The sequence below is a fragment of the Xiphophorus maculatus genome, chromosome 20 (assembly GCF_002775205.1).
Source record: "Xiphophorus maculatus strain JP 163 A chromosome 20, X_maculatus-5.0-male, whole genome shotgun sequence".
In the NCBI taxonomy this organism is placed as follows: Eukaryota; Metazoa; Chordata; class Actinopteri; order Cyprinodontiformes; family Poeciliidae; genus Xiphophorus; species Xiphophorus maculatus.
In genome coordinates, this window is record NC_036462.1 from 20,522,710 (window position 1) to 20,539,287 (window position 16,578).

Sequence of the window (16,578 nt, forward strand, 5' to 3'; positions counted from 1 at the left end):
AACAGGAGTTATAAGTAATGCAAAGTTGTCTATTATTATTAAATCTTAAAACAAGTGAATTTTGCTCTTGTCATTTACAATATCTTTCAGAAAGTAATAGTTTGTCACATCTACAGGTTCATAACATCAACAGTAATAACCAAATCTTACTCAAGACTTTAATAAAAATAAGTGCCATAAATGTTCTTTTGGCTCTTCACTGCTGATAGTGACAGACGTTGCCGTTCAAAATACTCAGTTTCATGTCCTCAGCTCTCAGTGCCACACTGTTACTGCCAGGCAAACATTCTCAAATTCTTGCTTCTTCTCAGGGCAAAATGTTCTCCACCATTTTCATAACACAGTCTTTGATAAATGTATCTTCAGTAGAAGGTTTGCCATGTTTAGCTATTAACATGGCCACTTCGTAGCTTGCTTTGGTGGTATTTTCTTTTGACTCACAGACCCGCGTGAAGAATCGCTGTTGTGATGCCAGTGCAGCTTGGAGTTGCTTTAGTTTTTCAGCACGGTCACTTCCTGTTAGCTTGTTGTATGTGTTAGCATGTTTAGTCTGGTAGTGTCTCTTTACGTTGAAATCCTTAAACAAGGCAACCGTCTCATTACAAATTAGACAAGTACAATTGGCTTGATTTTCAGTGAAGAAGTATTATAATTCCCATCTCTCTTGAAAGCGGCGGCCCTCACTGTAAACTTGTTTTCTTTGCAGTGGCCATGGCAGAAATGAGTGGAGAGGGGTTCGCTGCACGGAGGCAGACTGATAGTATTAAAGTGGTGCTGAATTTGGTGAAAGGAGGAATTACAGTTTCAAGTTTTACGATTTATTTATTCTGTTTGACAGTGCAGGCGGGCCATAAATAATACATTATAAGACTGAAGCTGCGGGCCGTATGAAATCTGACCGCGGGCCGTGATTGGCCCTCGGGCCGGACTTTGGACATGCCTGATGTAAACTGAGATTAAATGACACACGTCACTTCTATGTACTAACGAGGAAACGTATATTTAAGAGATTGCTCTAGATTTAGATTTGTGGCATCAGAATTAGCGTAAGATTCTGATACCTGTATTTTGTTTGTATGTTCGGCGTTTTGATTTGATCTTCCCTTATCTGACGTATTTGAACAGTTTGTCACGGTTTGCACAAGTTTCAAGCTTCCCAGACGCCTGAAATGTTCACCGGTTTGTCAGACATGCAGAGCAACGGGCGCATTTCTCCAATTTAAATGTCAATACTTTTCACCCTTCGTTGCATCGCCCTGATCTAAAGGTCATACTGTTCGTCAGGGACAACGTGTACCTGTGATTTCTTCAGAGGACATTTACAAGACGAGGACATATTTGTTTGAAATGCCTGTGTGTCTGTGCACCGGTTGTAAATAAACAAACATACAGAAACACAGATTTTATGCAATCTGTGATGTGTTAATATCTACAGTATGTGTGTGTGTATGACAGAGAGAGAGATACACTGGTTCAGCAAGCCGTGATGCAAGCAGTGAAGTTTCACATACTGCTGAGTGGGGTCTTTGCATCAGACTGGAGGAAGCCTCGGCTCACTTTTAAATAAATAAAAACCCATGGGTCTGAAATATTCATCATAAAAAAATCACACAAGAGTTACTAAACTGCGCTCCACTCTTCTTTGCATCAAGGGAGACAGCTTCGGCACAAATTTCTCAGTCTCAACCATTTTTATATTTTCCTTTCATCAAAGAAATAGATGGATGAGGAAGGATTAGCAAAACGCGAGGAATGATAAAACGGTGGTGTGAAGAGAGGTGCTCATCCCTCCATCTTTGCAGTCAATGTCAGTGATGCTATTTTGGTGCCTGCGTCTAACTCTAAAAGGAAAGTAATACAGTGCATGGACTTCCACCTACCCACGTTGTCAGGTTCATGAGTTTGTCTGTTCAGTGTTTATAATACACGTAGCGTTAAAGCCTCCGCACCGGGAAAGGGATTACCGCGAGCTGGAGCTTAAAGCCAGATCACAGGAAGACCCGAGTGGGGCTGAGAATAAAGCAAATATTTAGTCAGCGAACACCTACGCGGAACAAGGTCACTGCAGTTAATCAAATTTACTGAGAAGCTACATGCTGGACTCATTATTATTATGATTATTATTAATACACTGACGAGATGAGATGTTGGAAGTGAACTGCTCCACTGTGATCACAAGGATATGGATTATAAATTAGAGATGCTACTGGTTCACATTAAATGCTGTCGATGCAATGATGAGGACAATCATGGTTGACTCTACTACTCAAAACCCAACTTATCTGCATTTATATGTGTATAATGTTAAATTGCTTCCCTCTTTATCGCAAGGTTTATTTCCTCGTTTCCATGTTTAAACAGTGAATGTAAAAGTTTACGTAACCCATTTGAAATACCAGGTTTTGTGATGTACCACACCAAAATCAGCCATGATGTGACTCTATAATTCAACATAAATGTGTTGGTGAGAAAAATGGGAAAAAATAAAAGCTGCAATCGCCTGTTTGCCTAAACTAATACTTGGCTTAAATCAATTTCCAGATGAACTTTCAGCTTTCAATTTTATTGAGTTTTAATCTGCAAACAATTGCAGAGAATCTGATCAACCTTGAATGAAGTTCAGCTGTCCTGATACAATTTCCTCAACATTTTCTCATTTGCATCCTTTACTTATTTTGAAAAACTGACTTTTTTTTAACTGTGCATCATGTTATAGTGAAGTGTTGCTTTGATTCTTCTATGCATGTTTGAGGAATCCTTGAATCTCCCAGATAATCTTGGGATGAGAGTTTAAAACTCTGATTAAAGTCCTCTTGTGTTCAAATCATAATTATGTAAAATATTCAGAAAATATATTGAAGGAGCCCAAGAATAATTTTGGATGTCGGGGTCAATAAATCCTGCTCGGTGCAAACAGAGAGTCTGCATAAGGCAACATTAGATTATGTCATGGTATCATTTAGTTATAAATTGCATCTACATTGTCATGGGACTGTAGCATAAAAATGGAAGAAAGAAATGCTGTAATAGCTAGTCTTTGTAGGTGGCCATTAAGTTGACGACATCAATACGTGAGCATAGGTGAAGCTGTTCTTGACTCAATATTTAAAAGATTCTCCCCAAAAGTTTCTGGAGCTTGCATCTAAAGTTTATTTACATATATATATAAAGAAACACAGTTTAAAGGGACTAAACTGTGGAAAAATCACACAAGTTTGTGTTTGTAACACAGAAAGTATGGTGGGTCATTTTAACTCTTTCATATTTTTGTAGTTTTGGTAATTTTTTTCACCCCTTTTCAGAAATAATTATGTTCCACTCATTGTCTACCGTAACACCATTTGGTTACATAATGCTGGTAAATATTGTTAAACAGCAGAACCTCACATAACATTGTTATGGATTCATAAGGGTTCATAATCTGACATATTTTCTGAGAATCGGATGGGGATCAGAATTAAAACAAATAGTAATTCAGTTTAACACTTCAGATTAAAAGAAACAATTGAACAAAATTTAGCATTTTATTTAGCATCTATCTCCATATTTAATAAATATTATGAACTACACATTCCCTGATGCATCATGTTTTAAAAACATGGGTATGAAGTGGTTGGTTTAAGCTACAAAATGAAAACAGGAAGTAGAATGTCATTGCTGACGCTATTGACATTTCTTCATGCCTAATTAAAATGCGATGCTGATGTTCAACGGATGTGACGGGGGTCTAAAAATTAAACTGCCTGACCGCTGACAGGAAATGAGGCTGCATGTCATCATTTAACCTTCTTTCATCAACAATCTTCATTTGAGTCCTTGCTAATTAAATGTGACGCATTGACTGTCCGTGTGACTACTGAGGTAACATTTTCTTCAAGATTTTATGACTTTAGCAGCCTATCGTGTCTAAAAATGTCTGACTTCAACATGTTTCTTCTGCAGAAAAGAATCAGGGCCAGCTTCACTTGTACTTTGTTGAAGCAGATTTTCATTCACATTCAGTTTTTATTCTTCTTAAGATATTGGCAGCATCCCACCTTTCACACAGAGTGAGCAACTCTTGTCCTCCTCACTCACAAATGATTTGTTGGATTTAGATTCAAGTCATTCCAAAACCTAAATTCACCGATTCTTTTCAGTGTAAGACTAAAGTCACATTACATGATAAAAACTACAAGTCGTCTTCTTCTTTAGACTGAAAGGTTGAACTATTTGTGATTTTTCTACCAATGAGGAAAAAGTAAATCACATTTAGTCAATCACAAACCAATCAGCTACAAAAACGCTGCATATATCAAACATGACTTATAAGAAATTTTACTTTGCAAATTGATTCCTTGAAATTAGGCCTCCAAAACCTTTAGAAGCTCCTGATCTTTACAAAACATAATCTCAACAATGCTACTCCATGATGCCGTTAATAACCGTTCTCAGAAGCGTTGGACTGAGAAGTAGTTTGTACGATAAGCTCAGCTAATTGCTGCTGCCGCTAGTCTGGAGGAGCTGAGTTGAGAGGCTCTGTGAGGTCGAAGCTCAGCTGGAGACTGCAACTCCAAGGAGGAGATTGGGGGAAATAGGCGGCGCTTTGTGAGAGTAAGAGTTTAAGCACCTCGAATGGTTGCCATAGAAAACTCCAGGTATGTTTTTGATGAAGAGATAACATTAAAACATGATATAAAAATGATATTTCATGTGACATCCCTCTTTTAATAGACATAATGAGATTATGTCTACAAAACGGGACGTTCTTGACATGAAGACCCATCGGAAATGGGTTTCTAGTTATAGTTCCATATGTGGTAACATAAGGAAACCATTTCACAGCAGGCTCGGCATTAAAATATGAAACAGTTCATCAAAAGTGAAGACAGAACAAAAGAGGTCACTCAGATAAAGGGCATCTTGTTGAAATGAACCTATTTGACTCATATGTGGAAAAACTAAATTTGGTATAATGCCGGTTTTAATAGGTTTAATGGGTTTGATGTATTTTGATAACTGGAGAAACTTCAGATTATAACCCAACCTATAAGAAAACAATGCCCACATTCTCCAAAGACTCCACAATCTTGAAACCATGCAGTTCATAGAAGGTAAAAATTCCTAAAAATGTTATAAAATGAGCTGGATAGAACAGCCAAAACTTTAAGTGACCATTCTGAAAGAAAGCTGTGTGCCAGCGAGAAGCCAGTCAATCAGATCAATAGCAGTAAAAAGAAGCAGGAGCTCTCAAATGCGGTCTTACCCAGGATCATCCTGAATCCTTCCACTTCTGTTTCCCACGTTGTCTTCCCGTTTCACTCCTCTACTCCTCAGTCAGCTGAAGGGATGACTCAAATCTTTGGCGTCCTACATTTCTGACTCGTAAAACTCAAGGTGGAAAAACCCAATCACCATCACAACTTTCACTTTTTCTAGCCCCTAACCTCGTTCCCCTCTTCGTCCTCCTCGTCCTTGCAAAAAGCTTGCTCTGCCTCTGAACTCGACACTCGGCTCAGCCAGCTGTTGACAGAGGAGAAAGCCCAGCAGCCTGAGCTGCAACACAACATGCACTCAAGCTGCTGCAAGGAAGCCTGTAATTTATTCTCTGTGATGCAGGAGGAACACCAGAGACAAGGAGGCTCGCCTCACAGGAGGAACCTCTGCACTACAGCATGCCTCTCTCTGTCTCTCCCTCATATTTTGGGGTTGGGTATAACCTAAAGGCACCTTGCATTCCCGAGCTATGATTGGCTGGAGGTGCAGCCAATGAGACGAGCCAGAGCAGAGCGTTTACTTGTGGTGTTTGAATCAGGAGGCAGAGTGATAATGCGGCTGTCATTTCTGCTCTCCTTTTCTCTCTGTCACCGTTTCTTTTCTGTTTACTACCGGTCATTTTTCAGTCATGCTTCCTTGTCTTGCTGCACACCCATCCTCCTTTCACTCGTCTCTCAGGTGCATTAAAGCCGGCTCTGACAACATCTTCTCTCTCTCTATAATCCTGGATGTTTCCACTGGTGTCCACCTGTCTTTAGACTTTTAGGTTGGAGGCATATTCTTCCCCACTCCAAAAAAATAAAAGAAAACACTGACAGTGTTCACTGAAAGCTTTGCGAGGAGAACAAAAAATGGAGGCAGACACAAAGGTGCAGCGCAGACTGACAGCTTCAGAGACTCAATGAAACAGTGTGTGGAGGTGAGGAGAGATTGAGGTTAATGTGAACTGACTCCTGCTTGGACGTTTAGGGCGAGGAAATGTGGAAGATGTGGTGAAACAGCAAGATGAAGAGAAATGCTGACAGCTGCTTGACAGTCATAGGCAAAGGCTGTTGAATGAGCTCAAATACTCTTTGCATGCACATCTTTTGCAACGTAAAGCAGAACAATGCAGTCTAATAAAAGCACAACTCTGTGCTAGTGGATGTTTTATAAACCACATTAGACTGTCACAAAAGCCTCAGCTTTCAGTAATATAAGAGTTATGCTGACAGCAAGTATGTCCATAAAATAATGAGGCAGTGCCAAAACAATTTGATCACATTATAACTACATTACTGTATTTTGTAAAGATTTTATGAGATAAACAAACACAAATTAATGCATATTTTTCACAAATAAAATCCCAAAAGTGTGAAGTCCATTTGTATTCAGCCCCACCGACATCGCTAAGTACAAAAGCTAACATAACCTTTTTAGTTAATATAGCCACTTGTGTGTAAGTTAATCTCAGTATGAAGTTATTCTTTAAATACCTCAGAAGCTTGTTAGCAAATATCAGTGAACAGGCATCATTAAGAAGACAGAAATACAACAGAGAGGTCAAAGATAAAGTTGTGGAGAAATTTAAATCAGAATTAGAGTTTAAAACAATTTTCCAAGCGTTTAATATCTCAAAGCCAAGTTCAATCCATCATCTGAAAGAGCCTGACAGAAATACAAAGACATGGCTGTCCACTTGAACCAGGCTGGGAAGAGACAGCATTAATCGGAGAATCAACCACGAGGTCCGGAATAAATCTGGAGCCAAGCCAAATTTATCCATAAGCATTTTTAAAACAACAAAACTGACCAAAGTGCTGAACAGTCTTCATATGCAAACAGCAAACTGAGACTAAAAATGTGTTTTGTAGAAGATTTACAGTCATGTTGAACACATCATCCCCTCTGTGAAACGTTGGTGGCAGCAGCATCATGCTGTGGGAATGCTTGTCAGGGAAGCAACAAAATACAGAGCAATCCTAAAATAATCAGTCCTGCAGGAATTTACAGCTAGAGTTAAAACTGAAGCACTGCAGCTGAAGGAAGGTGTCTTTAAAATGTTGGCTCAGTGAGACTGAAGATTAAAGCTGCAGTTTGTAACTTTTACAAAAAACTTTAATTTAAAACTGTCACCAAGTTGTGACAGTATAATATGAGAGAGATTATCTCCTCCCCAACCTACTACTGCAGTCTGCACCGCTCCCGGTCAAAAACGACCAATCAGAGTCAGGGGGAGGGCTTTAGCGCTGTCAATCAACTCCTGTATGATGCTGAATGAGTGAATGGTGGAAAAACATCTTACTCTGACAGGAAAACTGTTTGGTGGCTATGCTAACTGGCCTTAGCATTTGTGGCAGGCTATGTTGTGGTGAACCAGTTTAGCTTAGTATAGAGCAAGCGGGATGGGGTGAGAGCATGAGGGTGATTGACAGCGCTAAAAAAAACCCTCCTCACTCTGATTGGTTGTTCCTGACTGAGTGGTGTATTTCTGCAGTTAGCACTGGGAGCACTGGGAGAAAGCAGAGGAGCTAGATTTTTTACTAAATATCTGTTTTATATTACACTATCACCACATAATGATAACTTTAATAAATATGTATAAAAAAAACATATTTTTAGTAAAAGTTACGTACTGCAGCTTTAATTCTTATTTTAAAAAACTTATTTTTCTCCCAGCTCACAATTATACACTACTTTGTGTTTTCGTATTATATAAATCAAATTTTAAAAAACCTTTTACGTGAATGAGGACATCTGAAAGGCCTGCAGCAGCTCGACGTCAGCCCATCTGTTTAAGCCTGGGCCGACGCTCATGCCTTAGTGTGATAAGGTTTCCTCATTAGTAGAGTCGGCCTGAATAATGCAGACAGGTGTATTGTTGTAGCCAATAGGCCAGGTGCTAATATGGCTGTCTGAGGGTGCAGGGTCAGACGCAGCATGACTTTAATGGATGTCACCACGGGAGGATGAAACCAGACCACTGGGCTCATGTTGCAAACCATCCTGCATGTCTGCGGGAGAGTTTGGGTGTTGCTCCATTGGGGATTTATAGCAAAGTTTTGAGATGTTTACAAGGCTGTTAATTATAAAAATTTATTGCAAGCCTTTAATTTACACAGCTCACGACACTGTGGTCTTTGAAGCTTTAATAAGCTTTTATTATTCAAATATATGCAAAGGGGAAAGTCATGGTCTGAGGGCTTCATCAAAGTCATAATGAAAGGCTCTTCATTTTCTGGACTTCACTTCCTGTGTTCCTAAAGAGGTCTTGAGTCAAATAAATATTATCAAAATATATGTTAGTTATTGTGCCTAAATTTTAGAATATTGTGAAGTTAGGAAGATAATTGAGGGAACAACATTAAATCAATAAACAGCTGGTTTGTTATATAACTCAAGGAGAAAAAGAAGAAGTTTTATTTATATAGCAGTTTTTCAGCAACAAGGCCGTTTAAAGTGCTTTGCATGAATTAGAAGAAAAACAACAACATAAGCACAATAAAAGAAAAACAAGCACAGCAAAGGAAAAACTACATTTTAAAATGTTTCAGGTGTTGCTAGTCTGAAAGTCTTGTGAGCCATATAGATGTTTTATAGATAATTGTGAAGCTATTGTTGTTCCCATTTCTTTTTCTTAATTAAGAATCATGAACTCTGACCTTAAGTTGTGACCTCCTCGGCAAATTGTTGTTACGCTCTAGGAGTAATTTTGGTTGGCTGTGCATTTCTGGGAAGATTCATCACTTTTCCATGATTTCTCTATTTGAGGTGAACGGATCCACTTTTCTTTGAATTCCAAAGCTTCTGAAATATATTTTTTAACACTTTACAGACTAATTGATGTTAGTAACATTATTTTTCTTGAATCTCATCTTTTAACCTACTTCATGTACAAGTTTATGATGCCTTAATAAATGAAATCATTTTGAAACTGCTTCTGTATTATTTATCAGACTATATTTAGATCTGACAAATAAGCAGAAACATTAGAAATTTGTAACAGGGCAATTACTTCTTCATATTATTCACTATGTCTGAACATTGTTGGGTGTTCTCAAATTATCAGGTATGAGGATTGCACACAAAAAAATGCCAAAGAAACAGAAACATGCTGGATTGTGAAAAACATCCAACATGTTGAGTGCAAACATTTTGAGTCAGAGTGTAATGACTAATTTTTGGCTGTGAGCTGTGCAGTCAGGATTACTTTATTGTGACCTCTGCCATCCTCTCACTCCCTCAATCTGCCCCAAGAGGCCATAACTGTGTCGACAGCCTTGTTAAACTAAAATTAGCTTCAGCCGCTAGCAGAGAGTCCAGATGAGAGTCCTGCCAAAGTTAAATGATGTCTTCATTCGATGTGTAACTCCCAAGGAAATAGCTTTAAGCATGTGTTATAATCAGCTACTAACAAGTTAAAAAGCTTTAATATGAGGAGACTAAAGGATCGTGTTTTACTTTTATCATTTACCAGGCATCTCAGATTTAGTCTATATGTTTTGTTTTCTTTAGCAAAGTAAACTGCTTCACAGTTTTCAATGGGGTTTAATTTTTGATTCTGAAATGATCATTTGTGTGTCTCATGTTTTTACACATACAAGAAATTGTGTGGTTGTTTAGTTGGGGAGCGTTGCTTTGATAACTGGTGGAGAAAAATACGTAAAATAATAAACAGAAATTTTCCAATAGTACATGTAGAAAATATATCTATAAATATATCACCTTGTAAGCTCATAGAAACAAAAACGGACTGTAGAAGTAATGACAACTACATGCATCCAAAAGATTATATTTAAACCCCAAAATATTCAAATACTAGCAGACTTAAATCTAAGTAATACAAAGACACATGCTGCTTAGATATATTTATTTTTACCAACATGTTTCATCTTAATGGAAAGCATTTTGTAGATATAAAGTTCGTGGAAGGAGCTAAGGATTATGGTGATGGCCTGAAGATCTTCAAACCTCAAACACTTGGAGGTCATTGTCAAATAATCAATGGAAACAATCAATTAAAATGCTGCTGAGAAAATATAAGATGGCTTCTGTTGGTAATTATCAAGAAACGTATAACGTGTTTTTGTAAATAAAAACAATAAGCAACACCTTTTTTTATTGTGCAGTGTTATTGTGAATTTTATCTAAAACTAATACCGAGACTTTAAATTTCTAAAAGAATAAACTAATTCAGCTCTGACTACCATCCCATCCTAAAAAATCTTCTGATTAAATGATTTTACTTTGATACGTGAAGTTGGCTCACAAATCACATTTACAGCAGGAAAGAAAACCCCAATGCTGACATAAAAATCTTAAATAAATCTTAAGGTTTCCATATTTTAGTTCTAAAATCTTAAATCTTGCTTTTTTAAACTTCTCTTAGCTCTGTGTCACCAGACATCTTTTCAACAACAGAAGGAAAACACACAGACTGAAATTCTTGTTGTTTTGGAGATTTCAGCTACATGTCCTCCTCAGGCAGAATGCAATCACTGAATTGCAGTTTTATTGACTTTTTGCTTCCACCACCTGGGGCTTTTTATGTGTGCATGATATTTCTGTTGTAAAGCTGCAGGAGGGACAGCTTGAATGTCAGGAAATTCAGTAGCTTGAAATAATATTAATACTCCTTCATGTTTGTCACAGTCTGTGGAATTTCAATGGATTGTATTGGGATTTTCTGTGATAGACCAACACAAAAAAAACATATTTTTAAAGTGTAAGTATGATTTTATTTTTTTTTTTCCAGATAATGTCCATTCATTTGCTTTAAGCCTTGCTGAGTAAATATTTTGTAGAACTGCCTTTTGCTGCTATTTCAGCGAGAATTTTTTGGGGTTTTGTCTCTACCAGATCTGCAGATCTAAAGACTAACCAATATTCTTGTGCAATATTTTCTCAGAATAACTCAAGCTCAGACAGAATGGCTGAAGAGAGTCAACACACATCACTTTTCCGGTCTTGCAACAGATTAAGTGTAGCTCTGGACTTTAACAGGACCATTATAGCGCATTTGATTCAAACTGTTTGTGGTTCGATATTCTCTGACCATCCTCCCAGTACCTGGTGAAGAAAAGCATCCTCACAGCATGACTCTGCCACCACCAATTTACACCATGGAGCCAATCGTTGTGTACAGATGATACCTGCCTCCCTGAATCCCCCTCCTTCTCTCTGTCGCTCTTTGTACTGCATCCAACCCGCTGACCAGAACAAGATTAAGTGGACAGACGTGTTACGTGCCGATGTTTGCTGACTTTCATCAAAGCATAAAACCCCTCAGAGCCTCGTAATATGTCACTTGCTCTTTGGTTCTGTTCAGAAAAAGGCAGTTATGAGCGGACCCCAGCTGATATAGCCTCTCAGCTCTTTTTAAAGTGATCAAAGGACAGGTACTGCTACCTGAAGGTGCTTTCTTAGCCTTACCTGAGCCCCACATCTGCTGCCTCAGGTTTTCACGTTGTTCAGACTGATTTAGATCCGTTCTCCCCAGCTCCAGAACTCAGTGCGTCAGCCAGCATAAAGTAGTATGGATACGTCCGCGTAGAGTGGAGCAAAGAAAGTATTCTCACGTTATTTGGATAAATCACGTAGCACTCAGCCACATGAATGCAGATCTTCCGCCAGTCGGCTGGAGAGTGTGGAGGGAAACACTGTGTGCAGGCAGCCACATGCCTTCAATGAAGCCGCATCAAACAACAAGCATCTGCATGTTCATCTTCCTTTCACACAGTTTATCCTCCTTTCTTAAGTTTGTCTCAAAGCCTCTTAAGAGTCTGTATTTCCCTCTTGTTTTCCCTTTATGCCGTCACCTCCTTCCTAGGATTGAAGGAAACAAGTGCACAAGATTCCAGGCTAATTCTGCTTCTTAGGACAGGGGAACCTAATATGTGAGGACAACTGTGGAAGGGGGGAGATACAGGCAGAGCGAGAGAGAGGGAATGTAAGGGGAAGGAGGGGCTGAACGGAGGAGGGAAAACCCAGCAACGGATGGCAGATCAAAGAAAATAGGGATTGCAGACTGGGTGCAGGAGGATGTTGAGTCACTGAAACTAGACTTAAAGATTCCAGTTGAAGAAGGAAATGGAAAAATGACTTGGTAGACACAGAGATGAACTACAGACTGTAATTCTTCTATGAGTTTCTAGGTACATTCTGCAGCCTAACAAGTTTTTATCATCTGATTTAATGAATTTTTAATGACTAAAAAGGCGAGGAGACTTTCTGCAGGACCATACAGAGTTTACTAAATGTGAACATGGAGCAAAAGATCAGCACCCAAAGCATGTGTGTAAGCGAAACTAACACACACAAAGCAATGCTGAAAATTAAATAAACAACTTTGACATTAAAACAGTCCCCCAAACCTTGTAAACTTGATACTGTGGGAGTTCTCCGTCCCCACATGTCAATTCCTCCTCGCTGCCAGTTAAGGTGTAGATTCAGATCAGATATCTGAAATGTGCTGGCATGTGTCATTTTAAAGAGGTACGTAAGGAGAGAGTGAAGGAGCAGAAGATGAGCGCCGAGGTGAAACCGACGAGTAAATGTCAATCTAACTCTGATATATAGGACTGTCTCAGCTCCTCTAAGCTTTGACGCAAAGTGGGAAATAAATGTGTGGTTGGGTTTAATCTTACAGAAATATAAACATGTGATAGTGGCCTTTTGTGTAAATGGCGATAAAAAGATTGTCCTGTTGGATATCCCGGGCTCCCATTGCACTTTTAACGACGCATCCATTTAAACTCATATTCCCCTTTTATTTCAGGCACACACCCTGACTTTTATTCCATTTGAATAATGCGAACTCCCAGAAAACAGATGCACCAGCTCCGTCTGGCAACGTGCCGCATAGAGGTTAGGTTCAGGGACAGCAAGGAAGGACGGCAAACTGGAGCTGTAAGCACATTTCGTCAGGGGACACAGTTACACACTAACACACAGACACACAAAGATGTGTCTCCATCACTTAAAAACAAATTACACACACTTGCATAAATTTCCTAGTCTTACCCAACCATTTGCAAAGCTCTATCTCTTAACCACATCTTATTGTAATGCTCCACGGACCAATTTTTTCTAGCTAAAATGGAGAAGGGCTTAAAATAGGCCTGTAAACATGTTTATGTCCTGACAGCATTGTTGGTGTAAAGACAGCTGACCACGCTGCTCTCTCCAAGCAATTTTGTCTCTCTCTCAGTCATAAAACTTTTACATGAACACTCAACATAACATCTGCAAGGCTTTGCAGGAAGCTACATACCTCTGTGTCTCTGATCTATATGTGGCTCGGCAGTGTTTACGCCCTTCAAATGCAGAGCCGTGACATAACTTCTGTCATATATATGACAGATGAATACACAAAGTATACTGATAAATCGTTATTATTCTGCCTACTTTGGGTTATATATATAGATCGGCCTTTATATTTGAATCATAATCCATTTAAACTGGTGATTAAGGTAATTTGAATCACAGTCCCTTTCCAGGAACTGTTTTTGTCACTTACTGTAGCTGTTGTTTTAAGCAATACTGAAAAACAGTGAATCTTCCCACAATATATTTCTAATAATTATCTGTCTGACTCTTTTCCGTATGACAAATCTTTATTAAGAGTTCCCAAACAGTCCCATAACTTTTAAATAATGGCTCATTAGTTTTAGGCAGCGGCTTTTCTTCCTGGGAGAAACAGATGTGCTGCAGTGTTTTTTGTTTTTTAATGAACAGTAACAAAAAGTTTCCGTTTCAGTTTTCTCCTCTAATCATGATATTACAGATACAAAGAATTTGTTAGCATCTCTGAAACAGCAGATGTCCTTTGTAGCTTCTGTAAAGTCCAATACATTTTCTGTAAGAACAGAGAAATGTATTCATTTTCTTTTTATCTATAAGATTAATTTATTCATTCCCACTGAGTGAGCTATTTCATAAATTTAAAAAGGAATTGAGAAAGGAAATGAAAACTCACCTAATTAAGATTTACTTTCAAAGTTCACTGACTTTATTATCACCCCTGTAGGGAAATTTGTCTTACCACCAGAAGAAATCATGGAAAATCACAGAAAAATCAAACAGTTTAGACACAGAGAAAAACAGTGTTTTAACTATATGTAATCAAGGATTTACTGTATTAATGACACAAAGGTCTGATTCCTAATAATTTATTTTAGTAAGAGACAAAAACACAAAGATGATATCTAGTTTTTGTCATGTTGCATTCTTGTTGAGTGGACCCAAATACAGCAGGCGGAAGCGTCACGTTTTAATTTAATTTTAAAAATAAACAAACTTACAAAACTCACAGGCAGCCAGGGCAGAACAAGGGAATAAATCAGCAAGGAGACTCAAGGAGAACACAGGGTGGAGCAGGGAAATGGAGGAGAAAAGATGGGAGGAACCAGCGAGGAGGGACTGAGAAAGAGGTGCTTATGTACTGGGAGCTTGAATGCTGAAACAATGGACCTGGGCTGATTAGTTAACAGGTTGCAGGTGTGAGGGGAGAGAAAGCAGAATCAGACTGAGGAGAGGGAGAGAGAAAGAGAAAGTGGCACATGGAGAGGAGGAAGAGTACACAGGAGACTAGAAAATTAATCTAGCAGTAAAGCAAATTAAACATAATAAAACTAGAGTCACCAGGAAAGGACTGAACTAAAGAAAACAGGAAACAAGACTGATCTAACCAAAATAAGAAACTAAAACAATAATAATGAATCAAATCAAACTACAAAACAACCTAATGTCCTAGCAATTCTAGTTGAATTATTGTAGATAAAATAACATTTCATGCCTAGAGCTGCGTCACATTTCCAATATTAATATTACCTGAATATTAACCCATGGGTAATTACTTAAAGTTAATTAGTTCATTTTATTTATCTTGTTGATATATATATATATATATATATATATATATACCCTCTCCTCTCCTCTTCTCTCTCTCTCTCTCTGTATATGTATACAGTATATTTCTTTGAGAATAACTTTTCAGGGTGACAAAAATACAAATAATTTGAAGAAGGATCCCTTTCAGCTCAGACTGGTTCTGATCTACAAGGTCCAAAGGGAAAAGCAGACTCAAATCCTGTACTCGTGTGAACTATTAAGTAGTAACCATTATATTTTTGCATACCTCTTACACTTGTTCAAACTATGTTTTTCAACAACTCTATTTTTACAATAGTCACAGTATATTCTTTTAGCTGTTGCATACTTAAAGCTAATAACCAAAATATTATATTTGTCTCCAGTATCTCTCATAATTCCAGTTATCAGCTACATTCAACTCAAATGGCCCGTTCTCCCTCAAACTGTGGCTGTGTTTTTTCTGAAAGCACAAAAACAACCTCCTGCTTACTCTCATCCCTATTTTCCACGTCAAGGATAAAAGCGCCGACTACATCCCTCTTTCCCTGGTAGCCCTTGCGCATCACTGCTGCCTTTGAAGATTTAATCAGTCAGATTTCCTTGATTAATCCCGCTTCATGTACTTTCACAGTAAATAATTACAGATATGATTGCTCGCAGGATAGAGAGGGCAGCATGGAGATTTCTGATGAAGCGGAGTCCCCAGGTATCTTCATTAGCCTGATTATTCCAATCCAAACAAACTCCATCAGCCAGTTTACATGCAAATAGGTTAATTTTATTCCAAAATTCCCCCCTCGCTCTGCAGGCATGTGGTGTTTAAAAGATGATTTCCCACCTAATGTGTCTTTTTTGAATCTGTGTTTGTGTGAATATGTTTCTGGAGATATAAAAACATCTTACTGGAATATTCAATTTGCACATTTAGATTTTTCAGCTGACCATGTTTAATAGATGATATACCATCTATACCTCAATGTTTTCAGAAGCAGACGTCAGCGCTTCAAGAAGTGGTCTAACAGCGACATCTAGTGGTCAAACTCCTAAACTACTCTGCATTTACAGCACTCACCACTTGGTGGCGGTGTTTGTCTTCCTCTGTGTTCGACAACTACCCTTCTTGACATCGTTTCCCCCCGGTGTTTTTATGAAATGAAATTGTTGCTCTGTCAGACACTGCAGTGTTGTGCATCAGTAAACACGAAGAGAGGCAGCACTGACTGCCCCTCTTCATCAGGATTAGTGAATTAATGGAAACGTTCAGACACTGATCCCTGATCATCAGCTTAGCAGTGTTTTATCCCAAACAGCACATCCGGCAGCGTGAGCATGTAAGATGAACATGATGCCAGACAAACCTGTGCAGACTGCAGCAAATACGACTGACATGCAGACGCTTCAAGAACAGTAAACACGTTTTAAAATAATTGGTGGCACATGTGCTGGTATCCATAAAAACCCTGGTAAAAT

General features: G+C 38.5%; 1 protein-coding gene across 2 annotated transcripts in view; it reads right to left on the reverse strand.

The window, feature by feature from the left end:
• The window catches only part of LOC102236485 (zinc finger protein 385A), a 44,049-nt gene extending 31,936 nt beyond the window's left edge, over nt 1-12,113 (reverse strand). The window contains exon 1 of one of the 2 annotated variants that reach the window (XM_023325582.1): nt 11,668-12,113. In XM_023325582.1, coding sequence (XP_023181350.1) covers nt 11,668-11,680 — 13 coding nt within the window. In that variant the 5' untranslated portion in view covers nt 11,681-12,113. Of the gene's footprint in view, nt 1-5,245; nt 6,589-11,667 lie in introns of those variants that run through there. The other variant, XM_014469061.2, reaches the window with a different exon arrangement.
• Between the last annotated feature and the right edge of the window lie 4,465 nt (nt 12,114-16,578).